Source organism: Labrus bergylta, chromosome 8, assembly GCF_963930695.1.
Source record: "Labrus bergylta chromosome 8, fLabBer1.1, whole genome shotgun sequence".
NCBI lineage: Eukaryota > Metazoa > Chordata > Actinopteri > Labriformes > Labridae > Labrus > Labrus bergylta.
Window position 1 is genome coordinate 18,207,035 of NC_089202.1, and position 22,549 is coordinate 18,229,583.

At 44.0% G+C, this 22,549-nt stretch overlaps 1 protein-coding gene and 2 long non-coding RNA genes across 3 annotated transcripts; 1 reads left to right on the forward strand and 2 right to left on the reverse strand.

Annotated features, from left to right (window-relative positions):
• The first annotated feature begins 746 nt into the window (after nucleotides 1–746).
• ago1 (argonaute RISC component 1) lies at nucleotides 747–21,793 on the forward strand. Its single transcript, XM_020633516.3, has 19 exons — nucleotides 747–917; nucleotides 5,020–5,206; nucleotides 8,952–9,072; nucleotides 9,831–10,012; nucleotides 10,620–10,756; nucleotides 11,095–11,229; nucleotides 11,385–11,472; nucleotides 12,855–13,002; nucleotides 13,156–13,275; nucleotides 13,396–13,518; nucleotides 13,698–13,831; nucleotides 14,074–14,258; nucleotides 14,369–14,528; nucleotides 14,741–14,831; nucleotides 17,267–17,461; nucleotides 17,609–17,743; nucleotides 17,839–17,940; nucleotides 18,627–18,826; nucleotides 19,017–21,793. Exons 1-19 carry the CDS (start codon nucleotides 893–895, stop codon nucleotides 19,123–19,125), a joined length of 2,577 nt encoding a protein of 858 aa, XP_020489172.1. The 5' UTR covers nucleotides 747–892; the 3' UTR covers nucleotides 19,126–21,793.
• On the reverse strand, nucleotides 15,208–18,865 carry LOC109983700 (uncharacterized). The gene is made up of 4 exons (XR_002277968.3): nucleotides 18,726–18,865; nucleotides 17,235–17,452; nucleotides 16,683–16,834; nucleotides 15,208–16,108 (listed from the first exon to the last, which is right to left on the reverse strand). It is a non-coding gene; the product is annotated as an uncharacterized lncRNA (long non-coding RNA).
• LOC136179904 (uncharacterized) lies at nucleotides 21,389–22,387 on the reverse strand. The gene is made up of 2 exons (XR_010666827.1): nucleotides 22,253–22,387; nucleotides 21,389–22,150 (listed from the first exon to the last, which is right to left on the reverse strand). It is a non-coding gene; the product is annotated as an uncharacterized lncRNA (long non-coding RNA).
• Between the last annotated feature and the right edge of the window lie 162 nt (nucleotides 22,388–22,549).

The following is a 22,549-nucleotide window of genomic DNA, read 5'->3' on the forward strand; positions in this document are numbered from 1 at the left end:
GATACTCCTCGCAGGGGCACCTTGCACAGCCCGACTCTCAGAAAGTGCTAATTAAAATGCCTTGAATGTGTGATAATAATTCATTAAATATGAGATTGAGAGTTGAAATAAAATAAGCAAAAACAGGGCTGAAATATACAAAGACAGGTTTAAAATATATATATATATAAAAAAGTAAAAGTTAGAGTGAAAATATCATGTATTTTCGTAGAACTTGTTTAATTATGAATTCATCCATGAATTAGCTCTGGGATCCAACACTGAGTTACATTGACTTTGGCCTAACATGACACTTGGCATTATTTGCATATCTGCAGTGTAGTTCCATCGTCTGCCTCTGGGGTGTGACAGCAAGTTCATCAACAGTTCTCTCTCACTTTTTTTAATGAAAGAGAAGAAGTTTCAGATTTTTGGGGGGGGGGGGGGGGGGTGAGGGGCAGGCCTTTTTTCTTTTTTTTTTGTTCTGCTGGAGAATCCTGCTTGAACGGAGAGCAGGAGCGCATCAGACTGAGCAGCAAAAATCACAGCGCGGCGGAAGAAATAAGGGCGCCGAGAGGGACCAACACTGCCCCGCGAAGGAAATACCCTTTTAGAAACCAGACGGCGTCTCCCCGCTCCAGCTCTGCCGTCTCTAGCTCCAGGGGTCAGAAGGCAGACAAGCGACGGACTGCTATCCCCGTTTAGCCTTAACTCCTCTGCGGGTCTGGGGGGGTGGGGGGGGGGGTGGTTCTTGGGCAGGGGCAGGGGGCGGGGGTACACCGAGAGAGGAGAAGACTACACGCCGAGAGGAGGGGGGCTGGAAGTCTGAGACGCTTCCAGCCTGAAGGGGCCGGCGGTTCGGCCACAGCACCCTGGACTAGTTAGCCTGTACCCGCGCGGCTAAGTGAATGGGATGGAGCCGGGACCGTCTGGCGCTGGTGAGTGTGTTTATGTATTCAAGTGGTGAACATGCTATCATAGCAGAGTTATGGCTGCAAGATACAAGACTGCAGCTTAAAAAAAAAAACAAAAAAACGGAGCCTGGCCTTAGCGTCAGGAGGAGGCTTGGTGACAACCGCGTCTGTTGCATGAAATGGAGGGGAGGTGGGGGGGGGGCTCTCCTGCAGGCTTCAAACGCAAAACTGTGCAGAAAACCGTTATTAGTTATCCAGCTTTACAGCCACAGACAAGCCCGTTAGAGCGCTGATAATATCCTCAGCCATGCGCGGGGCAGGGAGGTCGTGGGAAGTCTCGGTGAGGAGGGACGAGGTGAAGCCCGCCTTCAAACAGCAGCAGCAGCAGCTGGCTGCACCCCGCACAGCACAGCACAGCAAGCCTCCCCTTACACTGACAGCTTATGGATGTCTAGAGAGGCTTTATAACACCTTCGCCTTACATGCACTGATAACAGGGATGGGCCTTACATAAGAGAGACGGATGCATTATTTATTTATGTGAAATCAAAAGTAGTCTGCAATTGTTTTTTTGTTTTTTTTGGGGGGGTGGGTGTGTAAATGGACAGTTAGAGGTGAGATACATTGAAACAAGACTTTAAAGCATGCGCAGTGTATTGCATGTACATGTGCTCTGCAAGCTTACTGCTTATCAGTGCCGGTGATGATGATCTGTGTTTGGCTCTGATTGTCTCTCTGGGTGACACTGAGGTGTGGAGAACGCCAATTAAAACACAAACTATCTAGTGCTTGACTTTATGCCCAGGTCTTAAATCCACCTTTTGGGAAGAAAAAAAAACAAAAAAACTTTTGAACCCTGGCATTTATAATCCAGCCTTAAATCCTTCTAGGAGGGATTATAAAGTAATAACTGTCTTTTCGAAGGAGGTGGTGTCTCTATGTATCTCGGAATCCTCTTTGGATATCTTCAGGTTCTCTCCATTTGCATAACGAGTCCCCAAAATTGAATTGTTTTTGTCAATCTCAACCCTGGACCTTGAATTCAGTCCTCTAGGCATGTTTTCATTTTTCAGGATGGGGGGTGTGTGTGTGTGGGGGGGCTCGTCTCAAAGTCTGCTTTTGTGTTTGAAGTGTGATTGTTCAATGTGCTGTTTTCCACAAGTGAGCTGATTGCCATGTTTAGCTCATGGTCAACAGCCAATTATTCAGAGAGCCAACTAGTTTGGCCAAAACAAATGGTGTATAATTAGTTGTTCCTCCTCATTCATGTTGTTTGGTCTGTTGTGATCTCTTGATGAGGGGAAGGGGTCGCCTATTAGACATCCACTACGGCTCCTCCTTGTTTTAAAGGTTCATTTCCTTCTCATGCATGTTTCCTAACACAGACTGTCCTTGCTTTAAAGCAATAGCCAAGGCGATTAATAAGCCAAAAAGTGGGCAAAAAATATACATGTCCCCTTGGATATGACTTAAAAGCAGCCATTCCCACGTGACTCAGGCTTATGCTCGTTACATCATTAAAAAGACTGTAAATGTCTTCATGTTGTGATGCAGCACCAAAGCTCTGCTTTAAGTCTCACCGCCCGGGAAAGACTGCTATTGTCTTGGGATATGTGAGAACGCTGGCTTCGCTTCTCACCATCTGCCTTTACTGGCACGAGGGCGAGGTGTGTGTGTGTGTGTGTGTGTCATTGTGTGAGTGTGCAACGATCACTCTAGCGCACTCCAGACACATATTTCACACACACACACACACACACACACACACACACACACACACACACACACACACACACACACACACACACACACACACACACACACACACACATACATGCTTTCTAACACATAAACTAAGCGTGGTCGACACGTGTCTGGTGTCTGTGTTTATGCTGTTGGTCAGAAGTGTTTGAGGGCTGTGTGATTCTAAACACACACAATAACAGGAGCATCTTTCTCAGTTTTTTTGTCTTTTTTTTTTGTTTTTTTTTTGGACTCTTCCTGTGATTTTGGCATGTCGTGTATGCTCGGTGAACATGTGTGGTATGTTTTACTCAAGGATTTCCACAGCAGCTATTTAAAGCAGGGCTTCCCCACTTTGGCCCGATGTGGGAACGTGCTCAGTGCAGGACCAAAAAGGCCAAGGTCTCTTCAGCATGACCACAGCGGCACCCTGCCTCCTCCCATCTCCTCGAGCAGCCCTGCACACACACACACACACATGCACAGTGGTCCCCTGATATCCATGACAATGCTGTGTTGCTGTGGTGTTTCCATGGTGAGGCTGGGAATGTAGAGGGGGCCCCCTGTATTTGTGTGTATGAGTGAGCTGTAGCAAGAGCGCTCCCTTCGTCCTACACCCTTGTGTGTGTGTGTGTGTGTGTGTGTGTGTGTGTGTGTGTGTGTGTGTGTGTGTGTGTGTGTGTGTGTGTGTGTGTGTGTGTGTGTGTGTGTGTGTGTGTGTGTGTGTGTGTGTGTGTGTGTGTGTGTGTGTGTGAGACGGAGGAGCAGGGCAGCTGGGGTCTTTGTTGTGGTGGAGGAGGGCTGGTCTCTGGGGACCCAGAGGTTAAGGCACTGGGCCCCTCTCAGGCAGGAGTCACAGCTAGCCTCACACAGAGCACCCAGTCTAGGACCGCCCCCTTATTACACCTCCTGACCGGCTCAGACTTGTTTTGAAGACATGATGCTAGTATGGAAATGGAAAGCCATTTATCAGGGAGTTTTAAGCTGTTCTCTTTGGGTTACTGATGTAGCGTTACGATTGACCTATGAAGTCTGTGTTGGACAAAGTGGTTTTATTTCAAAAGTGCAAAATAAAATTAGTAGGAATATCTATTATGTACTCTTCAGATTATTATTTCAACTAAAATTTGACTCAATTGGTTCGTAAAATTTTAAATAATAGGGGGAAATGTTAGAGATGCAGAAATTGAGAAAAAATGTTTTTCCCAAACGATCTATGTGCATTGGACGTATTCAAACTGTTGCATGTTGTCCCTCCTCTGAAAAGTCACTGGAACATGTTCTATTAACTGCCAATCTTTACTAGAGATGGTGTAAGAGTCCCTCGCTAACAACTTCTATTTTCACATTTGACCATGAAAACAAATGGATGACCTCTTCTGCCCAATTAAAAAAAACATTTTCTCCGAATCAGCAGTGGGTATTTTCACTTGGCGGCATTAAAGTGATGCAACACAACAGATTGACATCAGCTACTGATATCGGTGCATGCAACATCATTTGCGATGGGCCGATACCGATGTTCAACTGATGCATCGGTGACACCCCCCCCCCCCAAAGATAACATCATAACATAATCCAAGAGCCCTCTGTAACATATTCCGAGTTATTGTTTTATCAGAGCTCAACTTAACACCTCAAAGACGCTGATAAAATCAAATTTTGGATGCTGGAATGAATGAATTACTTAGATCCTCATGTGGGTCGAATTTATGGATGTGATCTAAAACCCAACAAAACTGAGATTTATAAACTTCTCAAACTATACTTTTCGACATAACCAAATATTATTTCTAATGTTGACATTTTGTTCTCCCCCCCCCCCACATCATCCAACCCCCACCTACATCCATCTTCCTATGATCTAATCTGCTGCGACCTCCTCCTCTTCTTTTTGCTTCGTCAATCTCCTCCTCCATCACCCTTTATCTCACCTCTCTTATATAACATACCTTTCATCCTTTCCCCTGCCCCAAACGCACAATTTCACTGCTTAACTTTTCCATTTTCATTGTCACTCTGTTTCCCCACTTTCCCCCCTCGCTGTTCCTGTCTTCCTGTCCCCTGCCTCTTGCTCTGGCATCCACCTATCATGTCTTTCTTGCCTCTGCCTACGCTTCCTCCTCTGCTCATGCCACACTTCTTACCCTCCTGGCCCTGTGCTCTGCCGCTTACCACTTCCTTTTCCTCCTCTGCATTTGACCATTCATTCATTCCTTATCTCTTGTGTGCTTGCCTTGCTTATTCACTTCCTGTGCTTGTACTTGTACTTGTTCTTTTCCTATTCTTGCTTTTATATTGTGCATGTACATTTCTCTTACCTCCTTCCTCCTGTCACCTATCCTCGTCCATGTCTCCCTCACCCCTGTCTCTCTCTCTCCAGTGCCCATGGGGGCCTTCCCCCCACCCCTGCAGCAGGTGTTCCATGCCCCCCGCCGGCCGGGCATGGGCACCGTGGGCAAGCCCATCAAGCTGCTGGCCAACTACTTCGAGGTGGAGATCCCAAAGATGGACGTCTATCACTATGAGGTGGACATCAAGCCCGACAAGTGCCCACGGAGAGTTAACAGGTAATGGGACGGGACGGCCACCGTCACAGTTTTTACTTGTATTTCCTGTCCGGTATTTCCCATATTAATATGCGAAATCACTACTTGTGGGATAAAAGGGTTGTCACAATACAATAATTTAAACTTAAGGTATTGTTGGGTTATTACTACTATTGTAACTGTTTGGTAACCCAGCAACAAAAGAAAGCAATTAGAAGTCCTAGATAGTGATGCACCTATATAACTTTTTAAAGTCTTGATATGATACCTGGGCTTTGGGTATCTGCCGATATGGAGTACAGGTTTGCCATCATTGTTCATTTGATTTGAATGTGTAGGACAGCATCAGGCTATCCAAACTTTGTTAAACAAATCAAAAACCTGCGCCCAACCGGTCTACTGAAAACATGACAACAAGCTAATGTCAGAGGTCTGGGTATTCGCAGTCACTTTTACATCCATTAACTCTGCTGATGAATGTTTTCAACAGTTCCTTTAGAGGCCATGCAGGCAGAGCGCTGTCAGAAAAACACAACGTGATGGCAGCGTTGTATCGCTTTCGAACGTCTCCGCAATGCTGAGCCGACAGAGGGAACTGCTTTGTTTTGTTTCAGCTGTCTTCTTTGTTTGGTTGTACTTGTCCTTCTACCGCCGCCCGGCCCCTCCAAACATTCAACAGATTTTGCAATTAGCCGTAGAAGTTGTTGCCGTAACAAGTGCGTAACACGTCCAAACTGCTTAACTGTTGTTGTTAGCGCCCTCCATATTGGCTCCGCCTAGCAAAATGCTCAGGGCTAACTGGCACAATGATGACTCATGACGTAGTAGTACTCGTACATACTTGACATGAAAAGGCGACTCAGAAAAGGTCAAAATGCTCCAGCAACACTGGTAGTATGAAGGTCAAGTCAATACCAAAATAATACATTTGGGCTTGTGGCCTTTATCCGGGTCGTGACCCTCATTAGCTATTAAAGTTGATCTTCAAACTACAAGTGTTGCTGGAGCTGTTTGACCTCTTCAAGCCTTTCACTCTTCATGCACCTTGGCAGTTTGTGAAGTCGTGCCAGAAATCCCACTTTCCTTTTGTTACACTCAGAATAGCACAGAACTGAATTGTATAGATCAGCCCGATGGAATGGCCCATTATCAGGATGCCCAATCCAGCTGTTTGAGTCAGTATCGGACGGATCAGATCAGTGCCTCCCTAGTCCTAGGCAGCCAATATTGGCCAATTTCTTGTTTTCAACTCACAAAATATCCAAGCAAACTCCTGTACACTGTCTGAATTGCACAGATGTATTGGCAATGTCTCTTTGCCTAAACATTGCCAATGTGTTTGTGTAACTTCAACAGTGTCTTCAGTTGTCCCCAAAAATAGAGAAAAGTCCTATTTTTAAAATATGAAATCTTGATTATCACTCATAATCCAGTTGAACTGACTTGTGCGTTTAACAATCTACACGTTCAGTGCTGCTTGGATTTAAATGTAATTTTTTTTCTAACACCTAGAAAACTTTTAAGGATGACTTTTAAGTTTTGTGTCGGTTAAGTAATGAAAAGTCGGTTGCAGCTAGAGCAGAGCTGTTCCCTCCTGAATGAGACCCTCCAAGGTGGGCTCTCTTTGCTTTTAAAGGTGTTATCTTTGCACCATGCAGCTCCGTCAAGTAGACCTGATATGTCAGCCGATTGATTTCATTTTCCACATTTAAAAAAAAACGACAGAACTCTGCTTTGTATTAAAGGTTGCCCTTGTAGAAATCACACACAGAGTGACTTTTCTCAGAATCTGAAGAGCAAAAAGGCAACACTGTCTTAGCTCCAGAATGTTTGCAGAATCACATCATAGGAACCAGCAGGAAACCTTTTCTTCCTGCAGTATCTGTCCTGCAGTAGTGAGCGGTCTGGGCAGATGGTGGAGTCAGAAGTGACTCTAACTCAGCTGACCCTTTCACCTTGGCAGGTGTTTATGCAGCAGAGTGAATGAGGTTGTTAGTGTGGAGATCTAAATGGAGTTAGTGATCTGAGGGATGATGCTGAGGGTAATATCAGATGGAAAAATGAACAATCCACCTTGTGGTACTTCTAGAAGCAGAAATGACATCATGTGTTAAAAGTTTTTAGCAACAAAAAAAAGAAGTCTTCTTAACTTTTTTTTGGTAAATACTAAGGATAGATGAATAACTGTTTTCAATTTTATCAGGATATAAACATAAATTTCAAAGTTGTGTTCTGGGGGAAAATGTGCTGTCCGTGTGCCTGGCTCACTTCTGTCACAGCTCTCCAGAGAGAGAGAGAGAGAGAGAGGGGCGAGAGAGAGAGAGAGAAAGGAGAGAGAGAGGGGCGAGAGAGAGATGGGAGAGAGAGAGAGAGGAGAGAGAGAGGGGCGAGAGAGAGATGGGGAGAGAGAGAGAGAGAGAGGAGAGAGAGAAAGGAGAGAGAGAGGGGCGAGAGAGAGATGGGGGAGAGAGAGAGAGAGAGAGAGGGGAGAGAGGAGAGAGAGAGGGGCGAGAGAGAGATGGGAGAGAGAGAAAGGAGAGAGAGAGGGGCGAGAGAGAGATGGGAGAGAGAGAGAGAGAGATCATTTCAAAAATCCACGCAATACATATGTTTGGACAAGGTTGGACAAAGACAATTTATCCCCCGGCAAAATGTCATGTGTTGTTCTTCTCCCTTTCAATTCCACACTGGAATTGTGGTGTCACGCTCGTGGCTTTGAGGTAGACCGTGTACGACAAACAAGATATGATTGGGTATCGTGTTTTACAGTTTTTAGTTTGTTTGGAGTCATGTGTCCGGTGTAGGGGAAAGGTTAAGAGACAGGAAGGTAATTATTATGAAGGCTAAGTGCCTTTCAACGATGAAAAGCTTTGTAGATATTCAGTTTTTTGTATTTCCGGACAAGAAACATCCAGATGTTAGTAGCCAATCACAGTGAGACGTTATTTTTGACAAATGAGGTAAGCCTTGTGCAGCTTTAATGAATTAACTGTGATTTGAATCTGAATGTTTTTCATCAAGCTCATTACTTTCCTCCAAATCAATCAGCATTATTTTTTTCCTTCTATTAAAACAGCCCTGACTCAGAACTAGTGTCCTCATTCAGCGTTGTGTATTTGATTACATAAACCGCCTTTTGTTCTAATCGTCGAATGTCTCAGCAGAAAGACGGTGTTTGTCTTTGAGCTTTTCTTGTCGTCCGTGATGTGGCACAAACACATCGACACACGTCATCCGTTTCCTGCTGGTAGTCTAACGAAGATGATTCTGAATACTCAGAAACGAATCCTGGAAAATGTTCATGTGTTGGTTATCTTCTCTGACATTCAGATAGGCTCTCGAGAAGGTTCAGCCTCTTTCGGTTCTCCAGCTTTGTGACAAAGGGTCCAAGAAGGCATGCAAAGGTCAAGCCCTTTGACCTCCTCTTTTCAGAGCAGCTCCTCATTCCCCACACGTATGTGAAGGCCAAGGCACCGGGCATTGAATGGTGGCCCCCCGCTCACACCCTCAGTCTTTTTGTCCTGGCTACTCCCCCCGTGACCATGAAATATTGCCCCCAGCAGCTGTATCCTGCTTGATCAATATTCTCTCACCCAGCGAGCTGCCACCCCTCCTGATCACAATAGAGCGCCCTGATCAGGCGATGGCTTTAATTGGGCCTTTCTTCTGTTTGTGCTGCATGTTCAATTGAACCTTTTCTGTGTGTGTGTGTGTGTGTGTGTGTGTGTGTGTGTGTGTGTGTGTGTGTGTGTGTTGCTTCTTTCAGGGAGGTGGTTGAATACATGGTGCAACACTTCAAGCCCCAGCTCTTCGGCGACAGGAAGCCAGTGTACGACGGCAAGAAGAACATCTACACGGTGCTAGCACTTCCTATTGGGAGTGAGAAGGTAGATGTTAGCAGTGGCTTTGTGTTACACTTTTACCCCAATGACATAATCACTGTTAAGTAATGTCTGCTCAGGGATCAATGAATCCCTGATCAATGCCTGTTTGAATGGAAATCACATATTTTCTCTAGTTGAGAAAGGCTTATTTGACACTTTTTAACACTGATTAGAAGGCACAATCTACTGTTTTTAATCTCCTCCATGACATATATTTCTATCCCAGTGCTCTTAACAAAAAAACACATCCCATATTTATGCAGGTTTATTGTTATCATTGTGATCAATCCATTAAATACAAGACCGTAGCAAGTTAGCTTAGTTAGCATCAACACTTGAGACAGGTATGAATGCAGCCTGGCTCTGTTCAAAGGAGTCTACTTTGGTTGCCTAACAACCTCGCACTGAAGACAAGCCCTCTGGTCGTCACAGATCATGCTTCAAAAATAATTATTAAAAGAGTGAGTAATTGTAATTCAGACAGTTTGTTCTTTATATTTTCTTCTTTCTATGATAAACAGTCATTTTAAGGAGACCATACAGTGATGTGTTTTAATCTTACTTTAAGGAAAGTGGCTGTAACCTGGCTTCTTATAAGTTATATGCAGACGGCCAGGCGTTTCCTGAAACACCATCTCTCTCCCCTGATTATTAGCATTTCCTGTTAATCTCCTTTGAACGGTTGGATGCTCTCCTTCTCCTGCAGCCTTGTTCTTTACCTCTCCTTGTCTCCTCTCCTCTCTGTACTCTTTTTTCCTCAGGTGGATTTTGAGGTAACTATCCCAGGCGAGGGTAAGGACCGAATCTTCAAGGTGTCCATCCGTTGGCTGGCCAAGGTGTCATGGCGCCTGCTGCAGGAGACTCTGGTCAGCGGTCGGCTGCAGGTCCCCCTCGACTCGGTTCAAGCCCTGGATGTGGCCATGCGCCACCTGGCCTCTATGAGGTACAACCAGGGAATGTTTTTCTTTTTGTGACGCAAGTACAGACACATGCACAAGTACGGACTCACGCTGGGTACCCTTCCCCCCCACCTACATGAACGTCTGTCTTGGGTTTGTTAAGTCAAGTTTTTGTTGACATAAAAGCCGAGCAGCATAGCAAGGTGAACTGGGACGTTGCATTCACTTGCATCAGGCCGCCATAGCTCCAGGGGTCAGAGTCACCAAACAAAAGATGCTCGTTAGCTGAGACCTGTGTGAAAGTGTCCACTGAACAATGCTGAGCAGAGGGAATAATGATAACTGGCTCGAGGAGTTGACCTGAAAATGGATTTAAAAACAGAGTCTGAAAGATGCAGAAAGGTCACTTCAGAGATCTTGTGTCCCAAATGTAGTCTAATTCAAAACCAATGGTTTCTAGAAGTTACAACACTTTTTCCTGAATAGTAATGTAGGTGGTATTGTTCTTAACATATCAGTTAAAGAGTCAACTGATGCTGAAACCTCCAACAAGAGACTTCAGGTTTACTGGACATGAAGTCACGCTGAGGTCACGCTTTGAATTCAGTCGAGTCATTTTGCGCATTCATCATTTTCTCCTCCTCCCATCAGGTACACTCCTGTGGGCCGTTCATTTTTCTCCCCACCTGAAGGATACTACCACCCGCTGGGTGGGGGGAGGGAAGTCTGGTTTGGCTTCCACCAGTCTGTGCGCCCTGCCATGTGGAAGATGATGCTTAACATTGATGGTGAGTCACTATAGACATGCTCTCATCAGCGTTTCTAGTCAGTCGGTGATCTCATTGTTTTTTCCTGATATGGTGTGACTGGACAGAAATGGTGAAAAACGAGTTGAAACCCCGGAAGAGTTGTTGAATAAGCGACCACATGATATACAATAATGATATCATAAAGAGAAGGAGCTGTTCTCCTTTCTGTTGGCTTCTTGTGACTTTGATTTGGATCACACATACTTGCCCTACAATTGGGAAAAAATGAGGCTCATCAAAGTTGTGGAAGTACTTGCACATTATGTTAGGTTGCTCCTCTCTGACTTGTCTTATTGCTGCTCTCTGTCTCCCTCTAGTGTCTGCCACGGCCTTCTACAAAGCCCAGCCTGTAATTGAGTTCATGTGTGAGGTTCTGGATATCCGCAATATTGACGAGCAGCCCAAGACTCTCACTGACTCGCAAAGGGTCCGCTTCACCAAGGAGATTAAAGGTGGGCTACTGTGTTCCAAACACACCATGATTAGCTCTCAAACATTTGTAATTTGGGTGTTTTGTTGTTATTTCACAAGAAGCTCTTTTCATTTCTCTGCTCATAGTTTTGGTCTAACTATGTCCGTCTCTGTTAATGCGTGTTGCTGCACCCAGGCCTGAAGGTGGAGGTGACCCACTGTGGCCAAATGAAGAGGAAGTATCGTGTATGCAATGTCACCAGACGGCCTGCCAGCCACCAGACGTAAGTACCCAGACAGCCTTTAATGACATCATATTACATTCATTTGGCAGAATTGACTCCATCATGATAGTATCCCCCAACTGGTCATAAAAACTTGAATTACCCACATGAATATGCAAAACAGTCTGACGGAGAGGTTGTCTTGTTGCAACTTTATTGTTCCTCAAACCTCCTAGCCACATGAACACATTTTAGGAAATAAACTGCACGGTAAAAAAAAAAATCCCCTCGGCTGCACATCCCTGTTTGAGTTTCTAAGACATCTGAGGAGCCATGAAGACGAGACTGCACTGAGGGTTTCAAAAAAACGAGGATGTCATTTGAAATGCAAATTTCACATACGAGAAAACAAAAAGCCACTGTTGTCTCTGGTATAAATGTTGCATGATGTTTACAAAAAGTGAATGAATTAAAGGGATGCTGAACTTGATGCTCTGATGAGTGTAATATGGATATTCATTTTACCTTACGTTTAGTCTTAGTTGCTCAGCGTTTCTTTTTTTTTTTTTTTTTTTTCCCCCTCATTTAAAACAATAGCCAACTTGACTGTCCCTCAAGCTCTTGCTATCTGACTCCTCTGCTACAGGAGCTAACTAGTTCCTGCAGGTCAAGTTCCCAATTTCTCAGCCATCTCGGAAAGATTCTGTGCAGAAAAAACTCCCCACGATGTAGTACACAAGGTTCCTCTTGATTTAAAATTTGGTTAAAGGAAGATTCTGTAAATGTCTCTCTGAGTCATGACTGTCTACAATGAGAGGGAAGCGTGAGTCCTGCTGGCTGTACTGTTGCCTGGCTGTGTTTACGTCATGTTTACATGGACGGGACGGCCTTGTGTATAAAGCTGTTTTAATCGAGGACTAGAGAAAAGAAGAATAACATACTCACTGCTTATTTGGATGTAACCTAAGTGTCTTAAGATCACAGTCATACCGTGTCAATTTACGTGCGATATGATGCTGTGAGTTAACCAAAGTGTGCTAACATTAGCCTGCTAACACAACAATGAAGACCACAGGCAATTGCAGCTCAAACTAAGGACAAATTTGACCGCCGCTTGAGCTTAATGGTGCTTAACTATGATGCGTTCTAACTCCTTCGTGCGAACGCGAGTGGAGGGAGGTTGGAGGTGTGCCGCTGGAGGAGAGCGGAGGCTTCAGAATAGCGGAGGTGTCGCCAAACAACAGTTTGTTTTGGTTTCATGCTGGTGCTCAAGGGCGACATCTACGGGTTTGATTAGCCAATCAGGTACATTTGTAACTGATGGGCCACCATGAAGGGCTGCATCCACTGAGGATCTAAAAAACCCACGACTACCACATCAGTGTTTGTGTCCATTTCACCAAAAAATAAAAACACCTGTTGTTTTTTGTCTTTCCTCCCAGGTTTCCCCTCCAGCTTGAAAGTGGTCAGACGGTAGAATGTACAGTGGCTCAGTACTTCAAGCAGAAGTACAACCTGCAGCTAAAATATCCCCACCTACCATGTTTACAGGTGGGGCAGGAGCAGAAGCACACTTACCTGCCCCTTGAGGTGAGCTATTTCACTGTCACACAATTTATTTTGTATGTTAGATTAAACTTGTTTTGAATGTTTGTATGCGGCAACAGCATACACATTGATTTTTCGGGAAGTTATCCAGTGCATGCAAACAACCAGTGTTCTCTCTGTATGTACTCGTTTTAGGTTTGTAACATTGTAGCAGGCCAACGATGCATCAAGAAGCTGACAGATAATCAGACCTCCACTATGATCAAAGCCACAGCCCGGTCCGCACCCGACAGGCAGGAGGAGATCAGCCGGCTGGTGAGTTGTAGAGACAGCTGGATGGATGAAGGTCTCAACATTGATGTACCAACAGCCTATGGATGGAATGTTTGTCTCTGATTTATGTGAAATATGATGCACGACTTTCACTTTCCACAGATGAAGAACGCCAACTTCAACCTGGACCCGTACATTCAGGAGTTTGGGATCAAGGTGAAAGATGACATGGCTGAGGTGACGGGCAGGGTGCTTCCAGCTCCGATCCTGCAGTACGGAGGACGGGTAATAAATCTATGATTGAATAAGAAAATCTAGTTAAAAACATTTTTTATGGTAGTACTGACAATCCAAACAGAACTCCTTCTGTTGCATTTTCTCACACAAAGCAGTGCACATATTTAACTGAAAAGCTGACCTGATTTGCTTTAAATTAAAACCTCCTCCGGTCCTCTCCTCCACAGAACCGCGCCATAGCTACCCCCAACCAGGGAGTGTGGGACATGAGGGGGAAGCAGTTTTATAACGGCATTGAGATCAAGGTGTGGGCGATTGCATGCTTTGCCCCCCAGAAACAGTGCAGGGAGGAGGTGCTCAAGTAAGTACTCATGAGTAGTTACGGTAAAAATTCTTTTTTTTTCTTGTGGTAATTGAAATCTTTACCCTTTCAAGTCTCAGGCAGTCTTGCATTGCAGAGTGCCAAGACTGTCTTTCCACTTGCAATTTAACTGCATTTATCATCTCTGAATCATTTCCTGATGTCAGGGCAGGGATACCAGTAGAAAAATGTCAGCATCAGCTTGTTTAATCTTGTCTGAACTACTCTGGTTTCATTTTTAGAAACTTCACAGACCAGCTGCGCAAGATCTCAAAGGATGCTGGGATGCCCATCCAGGGCCAGCCATGTTTCTGCAAATACGCCCAGGGAGCGGACAGCGTGGAGCCCATGTTCAGGCACCTGAAGAACACGTACTCTGGGCTGCAGCTCATCATCGTCATCCTGCCTGGGAAAACTCCTGTCTATGGTAGGTTAAGTTATTTTTTTGTGTGTGCTAGATGTAGTCTGTGTGCATTTTTGCACTCACGGACAACAAGAAGCATGTGTCTTCTGAAATGTCCAAACTGTGTTCTGCAGCTGAGGTGAAGCGTGTGGGAGACACCCTCCTGGGCATGGCCACGCAGTGTGTGCAGGTGAAGAACGTGGTGAAGACGTCCCCCCAGACCCTCTCCAACCTCTGCCTCAAGATCAACGTGAAGCTGGGAGGCATCAACAACATCCTGGTGCCTCATCAACGGTTAGATACAAGTTTTATAATGCCCTCCTATTGAAGTGAATCTGATATCCTTGCATGCAACTCTCTACATACCGGTAGTTGAATTAGACACAATCTGCTACTCCATCTGAGCATTTCAGCCTGTGAGTCTCATACCACCCCTCATAAGAGATCTGCAGTGCCTTTAGGAGTGGTTGTAATTTGCATGTCCTCCTGCACTCGCCCTCTCTTAGGTCAGCAGTGTTTCAGCAGCCGGTTATCTTCCTTGGAGCAGACGTCACGCACCCCCCTGCTGGAGACGGCAAGAAGCCCTCCATTACTGCTGTAAGTCTCAGAAATAACACCTTCATTAGACAACATCAGCTGACCTTGAACACAGGCTCTGGAAATGGGAATGAATGAGACAACATGTCACACTAAGTCGAGATGTGCAGGTTGAACTTATGTGTGTGAATGGAGGGACACCAGAGTGCTTTTGGCTCTGGAAAGCCCGAAATGCAATTCTTGTAATCACTCCGATCATGATACTAAATAATAACTTGATTACAAGAACAAAGTCCAGGGCAATAAACTTAAAAAAAATAGTGGCAATTTCAGCAGTATAATAAAACTGTTGTTTTAGTCTGTAAAGATTAAAGGCTGTCGTAAAAACAGGGATGTTGTAGAGGGGCGTGAAACAGAAATGTAGACCTGTGCTGAACAGTCTGGCACAGAATTTCTTCATTTATTAGTTTTAGTATGTCTTTACAACTGTCTGCTACCAAGAAACACGTAGAAAGAAAAATCAGACAATTTCTTGAGGTATCCAAGTGTAAGATGAAAGTGTTCTTTGCTTCAATCATTTCAGGTTTTTTCATGCAGCCTTGAAAGCAACAGCCAATATGAGTGATACTGTGAATACGTTCAATAACACCTTGCATTGATATAAAGGCAAAAAAATCTCATCTTAGCATTGACATTGAAAATGTCAGGGGCAGGCTGTCCTGACATTTTCTGAAAATGTAATAGTGCATATGTAAAAGTAGCCCTAAATATTCATACGTCTCACAGAGCTGATTATCTTGACTGTAAGGTAGGTTTCGTCCACCCCAGCTGCCAGTGTTAGACATCAAAAAGCACCAAATACTGCAGCTCTGTCAGCATGGATACACAGATGGCTAGAAGTGGATCAAAACTTTATCAGGGGAATAGTAGCCTTTTAGAAGTCTGAATGTTTGCCAACACAGCCTTCCCAACTATCAGCCCTCTTTTTCCAAGTCTGTTCAAAGCCATGCAAACTTTTATTTTGTCATCTATTTATGAGGCTTTTTTTTTTTATTATGTAAAGCAAAAACTACACGCCAAATGAAGTTAGCAAAACCGTCTCAATAAATGTCGATAACGTCCACAGTGTGGTGTGATAACACTGGTGGCAGTCCAGATACTGAGCTGGCAGGGACACAATGCAAATGTGACCTGCAGATGTCGTAGAAAAGATGTCTGTGTAGGTTCTCAGTCATCCAGCTCGTGGTCAATTCGAAGCTTGATCCAAAAGGCAACTGGACTTAGCTGAAGGTCTTGAAGACGTTTCACCTCTCCTCCTCCGAAAGGCTTCTTCACTTCTGAAAATCACAGATAAGCAAACGCACGTGGCTGTCGTTGCCTGGTAACAATTGCAGTAAGTCATGGTGCAGGGCGATGCTTTAATAGAGAAGAATTTTACAAACGTACACAGTTTGTTCAAGGCAGGAGAGCTTTAGTATCTTGAGTCCGTCATAAAACTCAGCATATGCAAGTTATTAATTTCACTGTCCTGAAAGCACAACCGGGATGGGAGCTATTCAAATATTTATGTGATAGATTCATTGAATTCATTTGCTCTGGCTTTCTTCACTGTGGGTGAGCATCGTTATTCATTTTGTTTTTTTCAATAAAACCGTTCTATCATTAGCTGCAGGTTTATACACAGTTTGTGACAATTGAATGCAACATTTATTCAATGCAACTATCTTCTTTTGCATTGAATAAATATAAATGCCGACACACACACACACACAAACACACACGAACTTGTGCATACAGGATTCAACTAGCAATGAAAAAAGCTGATTGAATAAAAAGGAGGAGAAAAAAATGAATAGTGATGGAGGAGTCAGTTAGGGATAAAGGGAAACAAATGGCTCATCACTGACTCACGTTCATACAGGAAATGACGTCAGCTCCTCGTACGCCCTTGACCTCAGCTCGCTTGTGGTTGGCTGTGTTGTTGCCTAGCGATTATGACAAACCCTTGAGTCACACACAGGGAGGATGGGAGAGGAGAGCGGGTCTGTCTCAGATCCTCCAGACTGAAGAGAAAACCGGTGTAAAATTAGGACTGTGGTGCAGTGTGAGGATTTGAGGAAAGAAAGGAACAAAGTGCATATTGAGCTTCCTGCAATTCTCCGAGGCAGCCTCTAGGGGGTGATAATGTACAGATATACACAAGGGGGAACTCAGCAGATAAGAGAGAAAGACTGATTACAGACAGTTTTAAGTATTTTAGAATTTAACTAATATTAATGAAGACAAAATGTTCTGATTCTGATTTTAAATATGGACATGTTACAACAATTCCTTCTCAAACACACTTTGACACTAAATAATTACAATAATGTCCACTTTCTCTACTCGGTTGTTTTTCTGTCGTACATTTGATGCATGCCCCGATGCAGAGTGCTTGTGAATACCAAATGGCTCACTGCTCACCTCGCTCACTCTCTTCCTCTGCTCTTTTCCAGGTGGTAGGCAGTATGGACGCTCATCCCAGCAGATACTGTGCCACAGTGCGGGTCCAGAGACCCCGGCAGGAGATCATTGAAGATCTGTCTTACATGGTGCGTGAACTGCTCATTCAGTTCTACAAATCGACCCGTTTCAAGCCCACCAGGATCATCTTCTACAGGGATGGAGTTCCTGAGGGACAGCTGCCGCAGGTAATATCATGTCACTTCATTTAAAACTGATGGAAGTATTTTTATATGCTAAACTCTAATGGATTTTCCACATTTTGTAAAATGTACTATTTATATAACCTAGATTGCATAACGATACTTCCTAATAAACAATGCTCTTGTATGTAGATTCTCCACTACGAGCTCCTGGCCATCAGAGACGCCTGCATCAAGTTGGAGAAGGACTATCAGCCAGGCATCACCTATATCGTGGTGCAGAAACGCCACCACACACGCCTCTTCTGTGCTGACAAGTCTGAAAGGGTAACTATGCCAACCTTATCCTTAACACATTTTTGGTTGAATTTTTAAGTAATATCTACATTTGAAAATTCTCATCTTGTTTCCTCTCTTGGCAGATTGGGAAGAGCGGGAATATTCCCGCAGGGACAACAGTGGACACCAGCATCACGCATCCCTTTGAGTTTGACTTCTACCTGTGCAGCCATGCAGGCATACAGGTAAGAAAGAAACACATTGTTTAATGCGCTTCTTTAATTGTTGTGATATTTTGAAACCCCTGGATATTTTAAAATAAGAACCTACACACAGAGTATTATGCTGTTCCTATTTGGTTTGTTTTAAAGAGGACATATTATCCCCCTTTTCCACCTTTTTCAAACAGTCTCCTGTGGTCTAAGTGAAACATCTGTGCTGTGCTTTGGTCAAAATATAACATTAATCAAGCACCAGAGGAGGTTTGTGACCCATTATAAACCAGCTCTCTGAGAACACTTTTTGTTTTTGTTTTGGTGTGTGTGTCTCTTTAAATGCAATGAGCCCCCCCCTTAGTTTTCCCTGTAGACATCACTCCTCTAGCGAGAATAAAAATAGTGGACCTGTGCAAAAGTTTAGCTCTATGCTGGGGGTGGAGTTCATGGGTAGAGATATTAGGGGAGTGGAGGTTTTTTTTTTTTTTTTTTTTAACCAGAATCCCACTGTGATGTCACAAGGTGAGCAAATTTGAAACGGAGCATTTTTCTTTGTGTTGTAAGACTTATGCAGACCACAAAGGACTGGATGGGTTTATTTCACATTTTGTGGGTCAGTAGACACTCAGGTTACCCAAATATATGTTGGAAAAACACTGTCAAAGTGGATTTTTCACAACATCTCCTTTAAATGATTCTAATCTCCTTGTCTCCAGGGCACCAGTCGGCCATCTCATTACTACGTCTTATGGGACGACAATCGCTTCACGGCTGACGAGTTGCAGATTCTAACCTACCAGTTGTGCCACACTTACGTGCGTTGCACCCGCTCAGTCTCCATCCCTGCGCCAGCCTACTATGCTCGTCTTGTGGCCTTCCGCGCCCGCTACCATCTGGTGGACAAAGAACACGACAGGTTAGTGTGGTTGTGAAAGATCGAGAAGATAAACCTTTACAACCAACAGCAATTGATATCATTTTGATTATGTTAGAAAAGTGTTGTCACATTGACCTTTTTCGTTCTGCTTTTAGAGGCAGTGAAATATTTAAAGCATGCATATTTAATAAGGAGTTATTTATCTTTGTTCGCCGTCTTCTTTCTGCAGTGGAGAGGGCAGCCATGTGTCTGGTCAGAGTAACGGTCGGGACCCCCAGGCGCTCGCCAAAGCTGTCCAGATTCACCACGACACCCTGAGGACCATGTACTTCGCCTGAGCTACACCAACCATCACCACCATCGATCCCTCCCACCTCATTTCTACCTGTGTGGGCAAACGGCCCACCACCACCACCTCATCCCCATCCCTTATTCCCAATGACTGCCTAGCACACATCCTCCACAGACCTGTCAGTCATTAACCCAAATCCAAGAAATGTAAGACCCTTCACCTGTAAAATACAGGCAGACTCTACAGCCTCATGCACTCAAAGGTTATGATATGATTTCATTGTCATTTGATTGTTTTTTACGTTACCAGGAGTATTGCTCTTTTTATGTTGATTATATTTTTTTTTAACTTGGGTATTATTATGTAATTGTATCGTACGCTACCTTCACACTCCTGTGTTTGTAAGTATGCAATACGGATGGGAGGAAAACAGGCGATAAAAAAGAAAAAAAAACACGGAAAACTTTTGTAACTGCCACCACGATGCTGCCTCTGCACCCATCCGCATGCCGGATGCCAGTGTTCACAGCCCCAGTATGAGAGAGTATGGGGATCCTCCAGAGGGGCGGTACTGTGCACGCACACTTACATGTATCATTTTTGTCATTGTCATGAACTACATTGATGTTTTTAATGTTTTTGAATAATGTTATTTTTTTTTAAACAGCCTTGAGGAGTCTGAGGTGTGGTACATTTAGCACTTAGTGTTAGCATGTAGGTGCTACCAGTCCTGCACATAGGAGCCTGTTAGTACAGTCTGGTCTTTATATTAGCAGAGACAGACAGAGCAGGTGTAGCATATCATAGAAACAGGAGAGAAGTCCTGCCGCACTCTCTGTGCTGGTTGGCCAGTCCCATAGAGATTTAGCCTATAGAGGCAAGCTTAGCATAACAATAGAGGGACCATTTGCATAGAGTGTATCAAATATACTTGCACCCCATGCACCTAAACCAGCATTATTAACCAGCCAAAAGTGATGCCAACCAATGGAAAAGGGGCACTTGAACAGAACGATGATTTTTTTTTAAAATTTCTGTAAGCGTTGCTCTTTGAGGATCTTCGAGGCACTTTTTTTTAATTTACTTATTGTTTCTTTTAATCTGAAATGGCGAGACTTGTCTGTCATGAGGCTAGACACAGCTTATTTTGAAGTTTACACACCCACATTTTCATAGACTTCAGAACGAAGACGTAATTAAGGCAATAGGGAAGGTCAACACTCCTCTGTAGATTTGAATGCAGGCAAATATTACGTCTGTGATCACTTAAGTGCTGCAAAGCTGAATTGAGATTCAGCAAATTGACCTTGCTTTGATCATTCTGCACACGGCCAACACGTATCAGTGGAGATGACGTCACATTGTGCTCTCTAAACTTCCACCCACGCCCTTCTTTGCTTACCTACCTATACACACCTTTTCCTCATTCGTACACAAAGCTCTTTCTCTGCAGGCATTTACAACTCATTGCCTGGAAAGCAGAAGCACACACATCTCTGCCCTCTCAGTCTCTTTCCAAGCATGTAGAGACCTCTTCCAATGCACTTGTCCCCTCGTTTCACCCCCCCAAGCCAAACACTCATAACCCTCCTCCCCTTCACCTTCTATCCTTGCTGTCTATTCTGACTTGTCTCATTACAAACCTACAGCATCTCGTGCCCCAATCCCCTAGCTTGTGTTAGCCAATCCCCATTGGTGCTCTGTGTGCATGGGCGGCACAGATAGGGGGTTGCTACATTGGCCAGGTTGGGCATCTGTTACTACTACCGTACTTAAAATGCCCTGCCTTTACATTGAGTCACTTTCTGGATTTATGAAAAATAATGCATGTAATTTTTTTAAATGACTGGATATTCTGAGCCACCTTATTTTGGTTTTCTTAGAGGTAGGAGCCTTGCGCTCACCACTGCCTGTCGTTTTTGCCTCGATTGTGTAACGGTTATAAAAACTGCTCTTTTTCTTTGTCATTATTATTATTATTATTATTAATATGAATATTGTGACTGGTGTCGGAGTGTATCCTCAAGAGGGCACTGTGGAGTCTGTCTCAAAATTCCACCTCAGTTGCCCTTAAAGCGCCTCAAATCTTGTCTGATGGTCAGAGCCCCTTTGAGCTAAAAGGGATCAAAAGATAAGAGATCAGATGAGTTTGATTTTTAAATCATGTTTATTAACTTGCATAATCAATATGCCTTTGTACACCGTTTTACTGATCCTTCATTGTGTCCAAGGTGATTTGTATATATAAATATATAATATTAACCTGTTATGTATTTTGGCTCACCAATTGCCGGGCCTTTCACAGTTGGGGTTGGTGTTTTATCCCTCATTCTGTGCTTATTAAAAAAGAAAAGGAGAAAAAAAAAAAAAGTCAGTCTGGGGGGCATTTCCCAGCACCACTGAAACCAGATGCAGTTCTTCATTCACTGAAGCCACAAAGCACCTTGCAAAGGGGGGAGACGACATGTTGGTCACCCTGAAAAATGCATCACGTGGACACTGGAGACAGAGTCCACTCCTCTCCACACAGCCTCACTGTCTGACTAAGCAATATTGAAGCCACTGATCAAGAACAGTCCTTGTCATAGCACTTCCCAAATAGATTTGAATGAAAGGACATTGAAGCGTATTATTTTGGCTCTGTATGTGATAGTATGGGAACTCTGTTGGGGTGGGTTATTTTTTAAAGAAAAATAAAATTGTTTTTTATTAAACCTGTTGTTTTTTTTATGACTGAATTACTAAATAATTACTAAATATTACTAAATATTGTATTTTTTGGTTGAATTATAGGTAATTGTGAGTTTGATATTAGTTCAGCAACGGAGGAGGCACAGCTATAAACTTGATGTTTGTTCTTAAGTAACCAATATATCATATATTCTGATGTGAGATGAACACACTTCACCTGTTCATGTATTCACGGTGTGGTGGACGTAGGGTTACCTTGAGTGAAGGCGGAGTAAAATAATTCTGACGTCTGCTGACACAGAGCCCACCTCTTCCTGTCGGTGTCAGAAAGGCAACTTCACCATATTTAGCTGGCTCGCCGAAGCCCCCGCACAGTTGATCTGTCAACCGGGACCCCGACAAAAAAAAAAAACTTGACAGTGATCGGCTGACTCTGGTCTGTGTTGACAGCTTTTTTCTTTTTCTTTTTTTTTTTTGCCTACCGGGATACAAACTACGGAAGACGACGTCGTCGGAGTATGTTGCTGTGGCAACGGGGCCGTGTCAGCGTCGGGTTTATAACGCGATAGAAGTGGCCGTCGTCTTGTCAGAATTCCGAAATATCCAACAGCTAGGCCATCTAGCTGACCGTATTTTTTTGGCAACTCAAGAGGCTCGCTGTGCCGACAATACAGATATATGTCGTTGTGATTTAACCTTTATGTGTCGTTAGGTTGTTCGTCGGGACTCGGTGACTCCACTGCTATGATATCCTGACAGCTCTCCGTCCTCTCCGTCCC

What these genes read in the sequence shown, in the direction of transcription:
- ago1 (XM_020633516.3), top strand. Translation starts at nt 893, where the DNA reads ATGGAGCCGGGACCGTCTGGCGCTG. An exon ending in ACACTTACCTGCCCCTTGAG is followed by an intron (nt 13,003 to 13,155) that starts GTGAGCTATTTC and finishes TACTCGTTTTAG; the next exon opens with GTTTGTAACATTGTAGCAGG. An exon ending in AGAAGCCCTCCATTACTGCT is followed by an intron (nt 14,832 to 17,266) that starts GTAAGTCTCAGA and finishes GCTCTTTTCCAG; the next exon opens with GTGGTAGGCAGTATGGACGC.